Source organism: Phocoena sinus, chromosome 2 (assembly GCF_008692025.1).
Source record: "Phocoena sinus isolate mPhoSin1 chromosome 2, mPhoSin1.pri, whole genome shotgun sequence".
NCBI lineage: Eukaryota > Metazoa > Chordata > Mammalia > Artiodactyla > Phocoenidae > Phocoena > Phocoena sinus.
Window position 1 is genome coordinate 172,642,680 of NC_045764.1, and position 17,801 is coordinate 172,660,480.

General features: G+C 54.4%; 1 protein-coding gene across 5 annotated transcripts in view; it reads right to left on the reverse strand.

Annotated features, from left to right (window-relative positions):
- Positions 1–514: 514 nt before the first annotated feature.
- BCL11B (BAF chromatin remodeling complex subunit BCL11B) overlaps positions 515–17,801 on the reverse strand; it is a 92,118-nt gene continuing 74,831 nt past the window's right edge. For all 5 annotated transcript variants that reach the window (XM_032622909.1, XM_032622908.1, XM_032622906.1 and 2 more), the window contains one exon: positions 515–3,807. In XM_032622909.1, coding sequence (XP_032478800.1) covers positions 1,733–3,807 — 2,075 coding nt within the window. In that variant the 3' untranslated portion in view covers positions 515–1,732. The remainder of the gene's footprint in view (positions 3,808–17,801) is intronic.

Sequence of the window (17,801 nt, forward strand, 5' to 3'; positions counted from 1 at the left end):
TTTAAAAAAGTCTTTTCATTTCAAAAAAAAAAAAAAAAAAGTTTTGCATTTGTCTCAAGAGACTCAAATAGGAAGATCAGTTTTCAAGGCACTCACATCAAATTGAATGGCAGTAGAAAAACTGTCCAATAAATTATTTTATTTTGTTCTTTATAGTGCCAGTATTGTGAATGCCACGCTTAGCAATACTGACACTCAATCTCAGCCATCCCTTACAGTTGAACCCACCTCTGGGCCAAAACGAAGATGACACTGCAATTTCTTGTTTAGAAGCCATTTAATTTAAATGCAAACAAAAGCTTTAAAGTGCGGGTCAACAGAATTCAAATGTCTAATCTTAACAGTCCAATGTTTAGTACCTTCCAACCTAATGGGATAGAAAAAAAAAAAAAAAAAACCTGGGAAGTAGCGCTGGGCATCTTTGGATGGAACTCTTCCCGTTCTCCAGTAAAAGGGAACTGAAATTGGCAAGATCCTCCCCCCACTGGCCCCCCACCCCCCCCCATCCGTACAATGTCATCAGTGTGCATTACGTGAGAGAATAGTAACTTCCCTCAATTCACCATCAGTACACTTGTCTGCTTGGGAAACGATCAGTTGTCACTGGCAGCGATGTATGACTTAGGATTTCTGTGGTGGGGGTGATAGAGAGAGAGAAGCTGTCAAGCCAGAAGAAGCCTGAAAGAACACCACTGGTTTCTCTCCTTTCTGTGTCACTGCAGGCCACCACCATCTACCCCCAAAAGTACCCTCAGCCCATTTTATTTAGTCTAATCTACGGCAAATAGCAGAGATGGCATCCCAGGGCCCACCGACATTCCAAGAAAAGTACGGGATCTGCTGGGAATGCACAATTTTAGAATGCTCTTGGGCCATTTCCCAGGGGCAGCCCTCAAAAACTCCTGTTTCTCTGGCAGTGCTGAGTTTTCTGAGGGCCTCTCCCCACCACCACCACGCAAAGGTTTCCTTATGTATTGCAAAGTTGAAATCAACACAGAAAAGGCCTCTGTTACTCGGGACATCATCAGTGCTACATCTCCTTTCCGATTCTGAAACAAAGTGCTACAACTTTAAAGATTGTTATCCGCTGTTCATCCACCCCCTCCCCCAAAACAAAAACAAAAACGCATGCCACTTTTTATTTCAGGACAAAAAAAAAAAAAAAAGGAATAAAAAAGTAAACAACTTTAAAAGTCATTTAAGTGTTGGCTTCTTCACAAGAAATTACACATGCTTAGCTTAGATTTCAAAAAAGCAGCGCCCTCCCCCCCCCCAAATTATAATTTAAAATATATGCTTCCCCTCTACATAGCTCGGGAGTCATCGCTCAGGCTACTACTGAGTTTTTTAAAAACAAACAAAAACAAAAAACAAAAAAAAAGAAACAAAAAACTGAAGAAGGGATGGATACCCAACAAAATCTCTTAAAGGAATTTCAACAGAAAGAATAATAATAAAAAGTACCTGTACATGCCAAAAAAATTACAAAACCCAATAAATACAGAAATTATTGCACAGTTAAAAGGCTCCACAATTTTTACTGCCTTAATCAACCCTCGGGTTTCCATAGGACTTCGCAGACACAGGTTAGGTTGGAGGGCCGCCTCCCCTGGGGCCCCGGGGGCTCGCAGGGGGTGCCGAGCGGCGGCGGCGACACGGAGGCAAGTGTCAGGTCAGCATTCTCTCGCTTGGCGACGGGGCTACTGTACAGGTGCGCGGGGGCCGCGCGCGCTTAGCTCCTCTCGGCCTGCTCGATTTTGACGTCGTTAGTCAGCAAGTGCTCGCCGTGCCACTTTTTCATGTGTTTCTCCAGGGTGCTGTAGACGCTGAAGGGCATCTGGCAGATGTCGCAGCGGTACACCTCCTTGCCGATCTGCCCGTGCGTCTTCATGTGGCGCGTGAGCTTGCTGCTCTGCGCGCACGCGTAGTTGCACAGCTCGCACTTGTAAGGCCGCTCGCCGGTGTGGCTCCGCCGGTGCACCGTCAGGTTGCTGCAGTTCTTGAACACCTTGCCGCAGTACTCGCACGTGTCGCTGCGCCGGCCCTCCTTGGAGCTCGGCCTCCCGGGGCCCGGGCCGCCCAGGTGCGGCGTGCTGCCCCCGCTGGCCGTGCCGCTGCGACCCGACAGCCCGCCGTCCAGCAGGTCCCCGGGCGGCGTGGAGAAGCGCAGGCTGCCGTTCTCGGACGAGTGCTCGGACGACGTGGCGAAGGGCGACTGGCGCGCGTCCGTGAAGCCCAGGAAGGGGTCCTTCATGAAGTGCCGCGACGCCGCGTAGCCCACGAGCCACTGCGAGTACACGTTCTCGGACGGGATGAGCGCGGCGGGCGGCAGCTCCAGGTCCTTCTCCACCTTGATGCGCTTGGCCGCGCTGTTGAGCCCGGGGCTGGGCAGAGGCGCCGGCTTGCGCGGGAAGAGGCCCGGGAAGGGCTCGGCGCCCGGCGCAAAGCCGCCGCCGCGCCCGTTGACCGCGCCACCCGGGCCCGCGTCGCCGCAGCCGCCCGCGTCGTCGTCGTCGCCCGGGTCCCCGCCGCCCGCCGAGCGCTTCAGGAAGGCGCCGCGCTTCTGCTTGTCGGCCAGCAGCTCGCCGTAGGGAGGCAGCGCGCCCAGGCCCACGTTCTCCATGACCTTGCCCAGCACCAGCGCCTTCTCGTCGGCCAGCGCCTTGGCCGCGCCGCCCACGCCGCCGCCCGCGCCCGGCACCCCGGCCACGCCGCCGCCGCCGCCGCCGCCACCGCCGCCGCCGTTCTCCCGGTTGCGGCTCAGCTCCGAGTCCATGCTGAAGCTCGACTCGGGCCGGCTCTCGTTCTCCAGCAGCAGCTCCTCCTCCTCGTCCTCCTCCTCCTCGTCTTCCTCCTCAGGCTCGTGGCCCAGCGACGGGTCGCTCTCGTGGTGGCGGAAGTCGCCGTCGGCCGCCTTGAGGCCCTCGCCGGCCAGCTCGCTGGTGCCGGGCTCCGGGGAGCTGGCGGCCGAGAGCCCGTCATCGGAGCGGCCGGCCAGCGAGCCGGCCTTGTGCATGTGCGTCTTCATGTGGCGCTTGAGCTTGCTCGCCTGCGAGCACGCGTGGTCGCACAGCTGGCACTTGTAGGGCTTCTCGCCCGTGTGGCTGCGCCGGTGCACGATGAGATTGCTCTGGAACTTGAAGGTCTTGCCGCAGAACTCGCACGCCTTGCTCTTGGCCGGCGGCTGGGGCGGCGGCGTGCCGCCGGGGGGCATGGGCGGCAGCGGTGGAGTGCTCAGGAACGGGGACTTGGGGCTGGGCTGGAAGGGGTTCAGGAGCCGGTGCATAGGGTTGCCGCGGCCCGGGGACACGGGCGGCGGCGTGGAGCTGTTGCCCGCCAGCTCGCGGAGCCGCCGCGAGAAGTCCATGGCGGGCGAGTCGATGGCCATGGGGTTCAGGCGCATGACTCGGTCGAAGGCACTGGGGTGCTGGGCGACGAGCCCCATCTCCTCGGCGCTGAGGCGGTGCGGGTCCAGGTGGTGGCGCGGCGGCGGGCTGAAGAGCGGCGGCGTGCCGGGCAGGCGGCCCTCGCCGAAGCCCGGGTGGTCCCGCAGGATGGGGCCCGTCATGCGCAGCAGGTTGAAGGGGTTGCTGTCGCCCAGGAAATTCATGAGCGGGGACTGGGCCACGGCCTCGGGCCCGAGCGGCGGCGGGATGGTGAGCCGCGGCGTGAGCGAGCTGCTGGCCGGCCCGGGCTCCAGGTAGATGCGGAAGCCGTGCGTGTTCTGCGCGTGCTGCAGCAGGAACCACGCGCTGTTGAAGGGCTGCTTGCATGTTGTGCAAATGTAGCTGGAAGGCTCATCTTTACCTGGGGAGACACACGGACGGAAAGGCAGAGAGAGCGTGAGAAGCGGAGGACGGGGCTCGCGCACCACGGGGCCACTGACCTGGAGGCGAGCCGGAGCCGAGTGTGTCCCGGGACCCGCGGCCCTGGAGGGCGGCAGCAGTGGGACGGCTTCTGAGCAGGCCCAGGCCTGCGACCCCCTGGCAGGTCCCCGGCAGAGGGGCTGAAGAAGCCTGCTCTGTGGGCTGCCGGCCCTGGCAAAGTCCCGGACCAGGCATGTGTCCTCAGCAAGTGACTGCAATTCGGTAGACATCCCTCTGTGGCCCTAAAATACGGTGTCCTTAAGCCCATCACCTCAGAAGCCAAAGGAGATGTGTTTGTGAGAATGCCTGATTCCAGTAATAGGAAGTATGGGAAGGCTGGACTGCATAAAAGATAGCAGGGCAGATTTCAGCCGTTCAGGGCTACTATCGTCACACTGGCCACGGTCTAGACCAGGGATCGTCAAGCAAGGCACTACTGACATGTAGACCCTGATGATTCTCCGCCTGGGGGCCGGGGGCCGCCCTGTGCTTTGTAGGGTGTTCAGCAGCATCCCTGGCCTCTACCCACTAGAAGCCAGTAGCACTCCCTCCCCTCTCAATCGTGAGGACCCAAAACCTCTCCAGGCATTGCCAAACCTCCCTGGGGGGCAAAACTGTCCCCTCCCCACCCCAGTCACTGACTAGACAATCTTTGATCCAAGAAAGTTCTAAGAAGCACAAATGAAACCAAATCACCTTGCGAACATTTTTTTTTTTTTTTTTTTTTTGCGGTACACGGGCCTCTCGCTGTCGTGGCCTCTCCCGTTGCGGAGCACAGGCTCCGGACGCGCAGGCGCAGCGGCCGTGGCTCACGGGCCCAGCCGCTCCGCGGCCTGTGGGATCCTCCCGGACTGGGGCACGAACCCACGTCCCCTGCATCGGCAGGCGGACTCTCAACCATTGGGCCACCAGGGAAGCCCGCCCGAAGTTTTTAAGAGAAACGGCTGAGACCTCTGCATCATTCGGGATTTTAACTACAGGAAATCCCAGGGTTTCACACACCAGGGTCCATGCAGAAAGCGCTGTCAGATTTAAACACGGATGTGTAGGAACAGAAGGACTCGGCATGTCATGAACATCACTACTGGGTGACAGCTGCCCCCCACCATTGCTCTCCTGGCCACACACACACACACACACACACCTAACCACAGTGTGGAATCTGGCCTCCAGAGACCCCTGGGGAGGGGGAGGGGTGAGGTCCTTTGCCAGAAACACTGAGTGAAAGAATGTCACATCTGACAGGACGGTCAGGATTAATGGTGGCAAGTGTGGATTTGTTACAAACTGGCTCTGGTGACATCGGGAGCCAGTCTTAGTGGACGCTGGTGGCATGGAGCCAAAACGTCCCTGTCTTTGTCCATCATTAGGGTCATCACAAAATGGACCTGGACCTTCCAACCAGAACCTCTTTTGTGGCCAGCGTCCTGAACCTGCGGGTGAAACCGGCTGCTTCTCCAGCCTGAACCTCTTCTCCTCATGCTTCACGTGAACAGGACAGGTGTGGGCAGGTCCTGCTTTCCAACATCAGATTTGCTCACTGGCCGGGAAAGGAAAAGGGAACAGGACATCACAGCTGAGATCTTGAAATACCCTTTTGTTTTTTCAAACTTTCTTGTACCTGGAAGATTTTAACGCTGATAAAGCACGGTAGCCCGCAAGCTCCCTGGTGGAGCCAAACGTGCATGTTAATTTCCATACCCCCGTATCAGGAAGGGGAGGGGGGAGTACACGGGGCGGGCTGGAGCAGACAATCCCCATCTCAGCCACTCCCTGGAAGATTAAGGACTTCTGAAGTCCCGTATAGAGATGTATTTTTTTGGTTTTCCAGCCACAAATTATGTTTCTTGGGGGCTTCACCCTTAGCAGTAAAATCCAAGTGGCTCTGGGACCAAACGTCCCGAGTTCCATACAGGTTAAACTTGACCTCTCCCAAGGTCCAAGGTCCAAGGGGCCTGGACCTCCCTGAGCCATGCAGCGTGTGCGGGCTGTCCAGGGGGCAGGGGGGCAGGGTGGAGATTCTCCCAGACACAGAAGCAACTGGGCCAGATCACCCACCACTGGAAACCAAGACCTGCCTTCCAGGTCTGGTGGTCTATGGGCATCACTGCACGGACATGTGTCTGTGTGTTTGGTAGTGAGGAGACCAAGAGGGGTGTGGGGGGCAGGGAGGACAAAAAGGAAAAAAGAATTCCGAAGGTCAGTTTCACCTCACTTTTAAACACAGCTCCAGGAGAACTTCTGAGGCAATTTTCTTTCTCCGGGGTGTCTGCGTAACTTCCTCCTCCCAGTATGTCTGTGTAATTCAGTTCCCCACGCTGGAGCCCCTGGGGAGAATTTCCCCACCTGGAAACAGGGTCTTTCCTTCCCAAGGCCCTGGGCGGCCGTGGTCCTTGCTGTGGGAGCGGTAAGGCCACACGGACACCCCAGCCTTCCCGTCCTGCGTGCAACCCCGCTATGGCAGAGAGCACCAGCTTCTTGGAGGCACCATCTCCTGTCCTGGCTTATTAGTTAACGCGTGTGGGGAACAGAACTCTTCACCTCAGACAGCCTCACGGGAAAGCTGGCCAGAAGCCATGATATTTAGAGTCCTCCGCAAATCCTTTTCTGGAGCTAGGCAGAATAAACAAGTAGTAAATAAGAAGATAAAGGAAAAGTCCCTTTCTGACACAGGAGCTAATAACACAAATGAAGCACCACTTCCCGCAAGGTCATAGATCTTCCAATTAAAGCGCAGTCTGTACCCTTCACCTCCGTTCCAGCCACTCTCTTTAACCAAGCTACTGCACACAGCTGCTCTGGTTCCTCGTGTTTTTAAGATGACGGGCTGCCACCCTTCCCCCAATCTCTTTTTTCATCATCTTCATTTCCTTGGGTCTCTCCAGAGCACTTCCTGTTTCTTCTGATGGTCACACATTTTCTAGAAAGTTCTACTGCCCGTGAGGAATCTGGGTATCAGAAGACGATGCAAAACTCTTAGGTAGGCCAGGAATGAAATGGCCAATTAAAAAATATATATTTTTTAACTCAAACGGCAGCTGCTGAGAAGCATGTAGCTACATGTTCTCAGAGTTCAAATGTTTCCACTTTCTGTATTAAAAAAAAAAAAAAGAGCAAAAGACACTGCTAAAACTCTAACTTGAAGCAACCGGGAGGAAGTTAACTGTCCGGAATTCACCATCAGGGGGAGAAAAGCTCTGTGTGTATCCCTTGAATAGGATTCCAGGGTCCCTCGTCAAGCCAGGGTAAGCCCTTTTCCCACACCCCTGAACCCATCTGGCTCCCACACTTCTCTCCACACCATGGCAAGATTCACTGCAGGTGCTGGTCTTCCCAGGATCTGACAGCTTCCGATGTTTTTAAAATCTCCCAGCCCTCAAAGGCCCTCCCTAGACAAGGCACTTTCCACTCTCCTTCGTAACTTTCTTTTTTAAATAAAATGTTCATTTCCATATTACCACTTCATGGTTATCTCTTACCTAGAAGTAGCCTTGAGCACTGGGGCTGCTCACTTTTGAGAACTGAACAATGTCAGGAAGCCTTTGAAGAGCCGCTTGTAACATTTTTCTGTTCAAAAACTCACTAAATATTTTAAAGCCCCAACACACAGAGTCACCAATGGCTCATTTTTAAATGCAGCGGAAGACCCTCGGTGAGAGGGCTGCTTCGGACTCAGGGCTGTCCCCGCTCCTGGAGCTCAGGGCCACCTGCCCAGAGGTGAGCTGGAAGCTCTACCACGTGCCAACTTTGCTGGTGGCCCAGACAGGGTCCATGTCCCGACACGCTGCCACTGTGGCTGCCGACGTTCCAACTGAGAGGTCGACGCCTAGGTTATTTTTATTTTTATTTTATTTTATTTTTTTGCGGTACGCGGGCCTCTCAGTGCTGTGGCCTCTCCCGTTGCGGAGCACAGGCTCCGGACGCGCAGGCTCAGCGGCCATGGCTCACGGGCCCAGCCGCTCCGCGGCACGTGGGATCTTCCCGGACCGGGGCACGAACCCGTGTCCCCTGCATCGGCAGGCGGACTCCCAACCACTGCGCCACCAGGGAAGCCCGACGCCTAGGTTATTTTGAAGCGACTTACCCAGCGACGCCAAACCTGGCCTACAGGCCTAGAAACGTCAGCTGCGTTTGGATCACTGCATCAGGCTTGGCGACTCAGAACCCAGGGCCCGTGTCTTGTTTGCTTGCTTCCTTCCTTCTTCCTTCCTCAGACATTTTTGGTATCCATTGACAGAAACCCACACTGGGTCTTCTTTTGCTCTCCTGGCTTTCAAGGGAGGCCCTGTATTTTTCTCAAATTCAAAACCCTCCCTGTGATCTCCGTTGAAGAGAACCCTGGACAGCAGCGTGAGTTCATACCTCCGCCTTGACATTCCCAGCAGAGTGATGTTGATCAAGTTACTTAACCTCTCTGAGCCTCTGTTTCCTCATCAGTAGAGTGGGAATAACATGTCTGCTTCCAAAGAGGGCCGGGGGAGCAAACGAGATCGCGCATGTGGACACACCCTACAAAATTCACACATCACTACGCACATGTTATGGTTGGGCTTTGGGTGTTTTGTTTTTTATTATCCATCTTGTACCTGGCAGTGGATGCTTCAGGGATGCCTTTCAGTCTAACTCTGGCAGTAATAAAACCCTGGAGGAATTTTCTTTTCTTTTTTATTTTTTAACATCTTTATTGGAGTATAATTGCTTTACAATGCTGTGTTAGTTTCTGCTGTATAACAAAGTGAATCAGCTATACATATACATATATCCCCATATCTCCTCCCTCTTGCGTCTCCCTCCCTCCCACCCTCCCTATCCCACCCCTCTAGGTGGTCACAAAGCACCGAGCTGATCTCCCTGTGCTATGCGGCTGCTTCCCACTAGCTATCTGTTTTACATATGGTAGTGTATATATGTCCACGCCACTCTCTCACTTTGTCCCAGCTTACCCTTCCCCCTCCCCATGTCCTCAAGTCCGTTCTCTACATCTGCATCTTCATTCCTCTCCTGCCCCTAGGTTCTTCAGAAACTTTTTTTTTCTTAGATTCCATATATATGTTGTTAGCATACAGTATTTGTTTTTCTCTTTCTGACTTACTTCACTCTGTGTGACAGACTCTAGGTCCATCCACCTCACTGCAAATAACTCGGTTTCGTTTCTTTTTATGGCTGAGTAATATTCCATTGTATATATGTGCCACACCTTCTTTATCCATTCACCTGTTGATGGACACTTAGGTTGCTTCCATGTCCTGGCTATTGTAAACAGAGCTGCAATGAACATCGTGGTACATGACTCTTTTTGAATTATGGTTTTCTCAGGGTATATGCCCAGTAGTGGGACTGCTGGGTCGTATGGTAGTTCTGTTTTTAGTTTTTTAAGGAACCGCCATACTGTTCTCCATAGTGGCTGTACCAATTCACATTCCCACCAGCAGTGCAAGAGGGTTCCCTTTTCTCCACACCCTCTCCCCTGGAGGAATTTTAATGCAGCCTGCCTAATGCATTAGAGGTTCCAGGGAAGTAGAAACTTGCAAACGTTGAGGAAACATCATTTTTTATTGTGACTCTTGGGAACCAACACGCAATTGGGCTCCTGCAATGAAGTGCTACCGCCTCCCCACCTCTGCTAGTAGGAGTTGTTTTTTTATTTTTTTAATGAGCATTTAAATAATTGTTCTTCCTTAGTATGCTGGTTACTCTAATAATACCAATAAAGGTATCAGGGATGTTCAATAAAAAGCGCACCTTTAATTGAGTTATTATTCAATAAAAAGGCCATAATTGAGAGCAATAATTTAAGAGGGCTCTCCTAAAGCCGAGTGATACCCAGTAGAAGGGTATTCCTGCCTGCAGGGGATTTAGTGGTTCACGGCTGCTCTAAAGCCACAAGCAGACACCACCTCCCAGCTCAAGCAGGGCCTGGAGTGAACACCAGCAGGGCCTTTCTCCTCCCAAAGCTGGAGGCAAAAATGAGAGTCCTGACACTTGGACCCTGAAGAAAGAACTGGGTCTTGGCTTCACGTGGCCCTCTACAGTTTGCAAAGCACTTGACAGTTGGTTTGGCATTTTCACAGCCATTAGCGCATTTCATCGTCACTCAGACGACCGCTGAGGGAGGCCAGGCAAGGACCACCTCCCTGCTGGCACGTGATGGTGCTACAGCTCAGAGAGGCAGAGTCCCCCGGCCAGCAAGGGGAGGGCCATGTCCCTGCTCAGGCTTCCAGAGCCCTGGCTCCATCCCAGCTGCACCCCCCAGCACCACCTGAGGTCGTTCTCTTGACACTTGTCAGGGCCTGTTTCACAATGAAAAGGTCCTCCCGTCACACTGTGTGTGTCCTCCCAGGGGAGGGCATCGATTAGCCTTTGATGGAGCCCAGTCGGGTCCACCACGGGCCTTGTCCCTGGAGTGGAGATGTTTAAGAGAGCAGGTGAGCCTACAGGGCAACGTGCCACTCAGGACCTGGTGAAGGGGTCATGAGACACCGGCAGCCAGGTTCTGGGGCAGGCTGTTAGATCCAGGGTCTCCCTGGGGCAGGCCCCTTCCCCTCCCTGGATTTTAGGGTACCCGGTGCCCAAGGAGAGGGCTGGATTCATTGGCCAACCACCCAATCCTCCTCCAGAATCTATGCCCACTAGCAATGCCATCTCCTCAGTGCCAAAATGTTAATAACTATTGTCACTATTATCTCTAGATGTGTAGACCCCTTATTAGTTTAAAGACTGTCTTCCCTTTCATGATCCCAGAAAGGAAATGTCATTTGGTTTCCTTGGGGAACTCTGTAAGTTTCGTGTTCATATCATTTCTGAGCATAGTCACCTATGAAATCTATAAGCACCCCTGCTTGTTCTGAAAGCATCCTATCAAACAAAACCTCAGCCTCTCCAAGAGAGAAGGTGGAGCTAAGGGAATAATAACAGCAGTAACAAGAAACCATTATTAAACCCTTACATGAGCTGCCTGCAGCCAAGGAGAATTGTCCTCACAACTCCCAAGGTCAAGAACTGTCGTCAGCACCATTTCACAGATGAGGAAACTGAAGACTGGAAGAGATAAGGTGATCAGCCCAGAGCCGCACAGCCAGCTGTGCTCTAGATAAAAGCTTAGTCAAAAGAGGAAAGGGTGCGGACCTGGGCCCCTCCCAAGACAAGGGACCCCAGGGTAGAAGACAGGGCAGTGGTGTGTGCCTCGGGATCTTACCTTTGGTTCCAGCCACGTGCTAGTGAAATGTGGAGACGTGTTGTTCTCGGCTAGAATCGCAACAACTTGGTGAAATCGGGCCAATTATCTCATGGGAAAGTAATAGATGTCCTTTGTCGGGTGTTGGTTCTGGTGCTGACAGTAGTAGCACCACGGCTACTACTAAATGGTCTCCCTGGTGATGAAGTCTGACACAGCTAATGCCCCTCCGCCAATGCCCGTGGCGGACATTGCCAATCCATCCCCACACTCCCCCACCAGGCCTCAGAATCCTCTTTAACCCAGAGCTCCAGACAGCCATTACCACCACAGAGCGTGCGTCTGCCTCTTTGCCATCCCTGGATCCCAGCTCGCATAAGCCCACTAAGTGGGGGGACCAAGATAGATAGAGCCGAGTAGACTAGGTAGCAGGGTGTGTCCTGCCGAGAGCAATGCCTACACTCGCCTTTCATTCGTTCATTGAAACACGTAGGAGCTGGGCACCCTTTATCCACTAGGTATTCTGCTGGTATCGAGGGATGCAGCTCTCGAATTCCAGGGGGAAACGAGAGCACCTAATAACCCTCTCAGTTATTTCATGAAAAGTAAGAGTGCTGCTAGGACCAAGCTCAAGGTGCAGGGAGAGAAAAGCACGCGAGGGCTTGGCTGCCTTTGGGGTTTAGAACCCGCATCACCCCACGTAGTCTCATGATAACTCTGCCCGTGACCACTCAGGAGCAATAAAGGAGGCTCAGAGACCGCAAGCAAGTTGCCGGAGGCCACATGACCGGCCTTGGGTCATTTATTTAAAATTCATCATCTGGTCTGGATTCCAAGCTCCCTGAGGACCGGGGCTGAGCTGATCTCGCTAGTGCCGCAACTCCGGCCACCAGCAGGGTGACGAACGCACACGCGCTTCAGGATTGCCGGCACCTGTGTTAGCTGTGTTCCGTCTGTTTGCTCCCCCGGTGGTCAGCGTGGCTAAAGTCATCACGGGCAGAACAAGGGCGTCTGCCCAGGTCTGGCTGAACCTTCCCGGGCTGCACAGTCTGCCCTCCAGGCGAGGCCGCCTCTGGAGCAGGGTCCAGCTCAGCACTCAACACGACCCCACTTCCCCGGCTCGCTGGGCAGGACCCCACCCAGCATGCCCACGCCTCTCCGCTGGCTGTGTTCCAACCACCAGAGGGTGCTGGGATCCAGGTGACTCCAAAGAACCCAGACGCTCCGCCACCGCCCCCATCCACCTCTAAGCCGCCCTGGCAGAGTGGGCGAGCGGGCCAGCGATCCTCCCAAATCACAGCCCTGACAGCCGCTGCTGCCCGGAGGAAGCACCATGCTCTCAGCCTACAGGATCCGGCCGGACTCACTGCCCACTCACGCGCCGGACCCCCACCCTCCTGGTCCTCTCCTTGCCTGTGCATCTCACACCTGGCATCACCTGCCCTGGACTCTGGTGGGCTTGACTCACACACCACTGCATGGGCCAGAGTGGACTTGTGGGCGCTCACAGCCACTCTGGAAAGCGGGCTCTAATCCAGATCTTATATAAAAGATCACAGCTAAGTGAGGGGCCCCGGGTCAGACAGCCTGTGGGTCGCAGAGCCCAGATTCACAGCTGGGTCTGAGCCCAGGGTCTGGGTCGTGTCTGACACACACCTGGCTGCCCCTTCACCGGGCTTGCAAACTCCGCCGTAACCGGCCCTGGACCAGTCACAGCACACCATTCCCCCTGCCTCCGCGCACACCAGCGAGCTGGCCGGTGCCGCGAGCTGGAGGCTCTGTGCAGGAAATGCCACGTGGAACTTGGCTGAGAATCGAGAGGCCCCACGAGTAAGAAACCTCACCCCGCTGCGGTCCACTCACCCTGAGAGCATCCATGCGGCAGAGGTCAGCTTTGTGCTTCCGATGCCCGAGTTACCTCGGGCTGGAGGACTGGGCCTTCAGGCTTTACCACAGCCTCAAACTGAGGCCCCAGCACCCCCCTAGACAGCCAGGGGCACAAGAACCCCGGCAGAGCAAAAGCAGCATCCTGGGAAGTTACTAAGGCCAAGGAAACCTAATCTTGTCCAAAATGTTCTAGGGACATCCCTTTCCCATTCATTCATTCACTCGTCCATCCGGTCACCACGTGCTAGGCACTAGGACCCACAACAGGACCTACTTACTTGCAGGGATCAGCCACAGGTGGGGGTCGGGGGGAGCAGGGGTGGGCTAAGCCGTGGACACAAAGGACTCTGAGGCAGAGCAGGATCTGCCGAGTGACCTCAGAGCATCCAGGGAAGAGGCAGGCAGGAAACACCGCGTGGAGGTGAGTTCAAGCCAGACACAGGGAAAGTGGCACCGGCCCAGATCCAGCAGGGAAGGCACTCGGGGTGGAGAGCCCTGTGTGAGCACCCTCGGGGTGCACCAAAGAGAAAGCAGCTCTGTTGGCTGCAGAAGCAGGCAGGGGCGGGGAGATGGGAGAGGCGATGAGAAAGGCGAGGACCTGTGGAGAACTGTGCAAGTGTTTCCATCCGATGCATCCCCTGCTCGCTCTGCAGGGTTTCCCGTGCAGGGCTGTCCTCACTCACCCACACTCACCCTCCAAACCCAGGGCTAAATCGTAAACGTGAAAAAGATGCCCCACTCTCGGTGTTCGCATTCTCCTCCTAAAAAGCCAGGAAGCCCCTCAGGACAACACCCAATGTCTGCACAGCACTACATCTGCACCCGGAAACCGAACCACTGGAGCAAAAGCTGAGAGGCTCTTGTCCACACGTCTGTTCGTTTGCTCCTTCCTCCCTTCCTCCCTTGACTCTACACGTGCAGGCAGCGTGTGTCGTCTGCCAGGCCCGCACTGAGCTCAGGAGGGATGCCCACGCAGAGCCTGCGGTCCAGGACAAGAGGCTCTTGACTCCACAAACATGCAGTAAGGGCTCAGGCCACTAGTTCACTAAGAAAGGGTGTGCCACACGGTGGAGGGCCCAGAGGAGGAGAGACTGATGGCCTGGGAGGATCGGGGGAGGCTTCTCGCGGGAGGAGACCCTGGAGCTCAATGAGTCCATTGTGCAGAGAAAGGGCAGAAAGTGTGTGCCCAGCGGAGGAAACTACAGGCACGAAAGCATGGAGGTGGGATCTTAAGATTCGTGGAGGCGAGGACCTGGATGTGGAACTGAAGAGGCGATGGGGGATCCACCTGAGGAGGCTCTGAAAACACACAAAGAAACGGAGCTGGAGAGAGACCAAAGTCCATTGCTGCAAATTCCATCACAATGAAAACTTTGATTTTTTTTTTTTAAATGAAGATTTTCAAGCCCACACTCAAGGTCTATTTGAATCACGAACTGTTCAGTACAACAAAATCTCAGTACAACGAAAGGATGGAGGTAAACCCCTCGGAGAGTTTGGTTGCAGGCCAGACCTGCCCTTCCCAAACTAAGAAACCATAATGTATAAAGAAATGACACTGGGGGGGTGGAAAACACAAAGAGGGAACTTCAAGTCCAATCTACGAGGACCACGAGCTTAGGAAGCGAGGCGGCTTCTAAATCACCGTCTCCAGCAGAAGTTCTATTATTCCAGCAAAAGCCTCTTATCTGAACACCCACGGCTGAGAAGCCCGCCTTCAGGAATGGGGTGGTCCAGACTCTTGGGGAAACAGGGAAGTATGAAAACTTAACTACGGCTGCAGGCCCCATACACCCAAGATTTCCCCCAAACAGTCTTGACTTCAACTGCTCGATTCTGTGGTCACACCAGGTGTGCAGTTCCGGCTCAGGAAACAGCCACCCAGCCCTGAAACAAAGCAACACCTCTAACTGTGGAGGGGGCATCTCGGGGCAGGGTGAGAGCCGTGGTGTTTGCTAGTCAGATGGAAGAGCCGGAGGCAAGACACACAGAGCGATTTTATACGTGGCAACTCACTTACAGCATTCTTGAGAAACTACAGCGCACTCCTCAAGATCATCTTTATACAGTCCCCCCCCCCGCTTTACACCAGGCTCTCACATGCGTTGGAGATAATGTCTTCCCCAAGACAGATGAATGCATCGTCAGACTCCCTTGAAATCTGCTTTCTGTAGACTTCTCTGAAAAGGACCTACACTTTTCCAGTGGGTGTTGGTGGACTGAGAGATGAATGTACTTCCCCAACCCTCTCCCCACCAATATAGGGTTTTCTGAAAGGATTCTAGAATTCTGGGGATGGGAATTTAGCAGAGAACGTGAAGAGGAGGCATAGAGCAAACCATCCTTATCACTTAATAAAATAAAGAGTGAATTAAGAAATAAACAGGCAAAACCCATCACGCAGTGAGCTGCTTGGGTGCTTGAGTGCCGGTGTGTACACAGTTGTGCCCATGTGTACACACGCCAAGCACATCTCACACACACATTCCGGCTGACACAGGAAGTCTCCCTTCTCTGTAATTCATTACTTCCTTCATGAGGCAGGCCACCCTCCTTTCTTTCCTTAAGTCCACAGAAGTCTCCACGTTCCACCCCAAGAAGTATTGCAGGGGCAGTAAACCTCGTTTTAATGGAGTGTACGTTTAGCTCGGAGGAGGTAACTGACGTTATGGAGAGCCTCGATGCCGAGTTATACGGGTTAGCTAACGCAGAGGGGACCCATAGCCACACACCACAAACAAGCAGTAATATGTTACATAGACTGTTCTGAGCGGCGTGCGTTAGAGCAAAAGTGTGCGGGTCCACTGGGATTGGTAAAACACAAGGAAACAGCAGATGCGCACCTGTAAATTTGTCTCATTTGTCTCTGAAGTGAAAGGTTATTCCCTTGTTCGGAATTAGCGATAAAAACATGCTAGCCCAAGGTTTGTGGAGAATATCTGAGTATTTAAGTTGTGTATAATGATAGGCGATTATAGGATAAAAACTGGACCTTATGAACGGGGCCGGGGGGGCACTGTCTGGATCACCAAGTGCTTCCCACCGCTGAGTCATTTATCTTTAACGCACGAGCACTTCCACGCCACATGCCCCCCCCACCCCCACAAAAGGGCTGCAGGGACTGTTACCAGACCCCACCGCCACGAACCGGTAACCGCCCAAGCTTGACTTTGCCTGGGTGGGTGGATTCTTTTCTTTTGTCTTTTCTTTTTTTTAGTTTTGTTTTCTTAAATATGTCTAGTACCTCCCTGCAGCCAAGAGCTGAGACTGAAGTCATGCCCCTCCAGGACAGCCTCCTCCAGCAGGCCACCTTTCCGGACCCGGAGAGCCGAGGCCAGGCGTAGGGAGGGGCCTCGGCCCCCGTGTGGGCTCCCTGCTCCCCAGCACCCTCCCTGGAGGCGAGCAGGGGGGCTGGCAGGAAGCACCAGCTGTGCCGCGCGCCCGGGCTGGCACCTTGGCGTCCCGGCTGGAGCCGAGGTGCCCGCCTGGCCCCATCCAGGTTAACCAACTGCAATGTTACAGTAACTCCAGACAGCCTGTCACCGAGCACAAAAGTCACCAGCGAGTGAATGTTCTTTTCTGCACCACAATTAAGACGAATCAATACGACGGGCCACAAATGGTATTTTACTCTCAATAAGAACTCGAGCTGAGTTTATTCAGAATATTTTAGCGCTTCCCCGGGGGATTTTGGGCCGACGCAGATGGCAAATAAAGTACTCAGCCTAAGGCTACAGCACATTATGGTAATTCTAATGTCAGATGTACTTTAATATACAGCTCTATTTAATCACCCCATTATTTCACATTTCCATATGAAAAACCTGCGGCACTTCTGCGGTGCTTTGCCTCTGCCATGATGCCAGCTTCCTGCAGCCCGCGGGCGGTGGGGAGATGGTCATCCTCGCCAGCCACGGCTCACGGTGTCAAAGTTCTCAGATGCCCCTCCGCACGGCGGAGCTGCCCAGCATGATCAGAAAATCAGGGCGTTCGGAGATGCACCAAATGCCACGGGAGGTTATGGGAAAGAGAAACCTAGCAGTCCCCACACCGGCTGCACACAGGTTCACACACACATGCAGGGGTGTGTATACACACACACACACACACACACACACACACACACACACACACACACACACGGGTGAGGGCTCACCACTCAGCCTCTCTCCAAACACCAATAACCCCAGCAATGTGGCTGGGTGGCCCACTGGTTAGACCCAACCAAGGCACTGGGTTGGACCAGACGCGCCTCCTGCGCGCGGTTGTCACAGCACTGCCCCACGCCCCCACCCCACAAGGGCAGAGGAAGGCAGCAGCAACGCCAAGGGCGGGAGGAAATGTGCAGGGGCAAGCGGAGGCTGGCTGGCGACAGAGGAGGCGGGGTGGGAGGGGCAGAGGAGCTGCAGCGCAAACCGACTGTACATCTGGAGCCAGGAGGCCCCCAGGATGATCTGTCGGGTTCGCACTGGAGAATGTGAAGCTGAGGAGCTCAGGCCCCAGGGGAGGTGGAGTCCCGCGAATTCCAAATGGCCGGAGCACCTCAAGGCTGGCTCAGACGGCCAGCTGGCGGGAAGAAGCCGGCGGAAGCATGGGTTTTGTCTGAGCCCAGGAAATCACTCTAACGCTGTCACGTGCGTACTTGGCCACATGGCGTTCCAGAGAAGCCCAGCACGAAACCCGCTGACCACCCAATTCTAGATTTCTCACAGATAGGCTGCCGATGGGTGAAATGAAACCTGGCACCTGGCACCTGACCCTATTGGATGCCCCACTAACCAGTCAACATTTAAGGCCACAGAACAGGATTCCCGTACATGGGTACAGCATATGCCATCCGAATGAGGCCGCTGCTGCCCGTGAGCAGGCCCGGT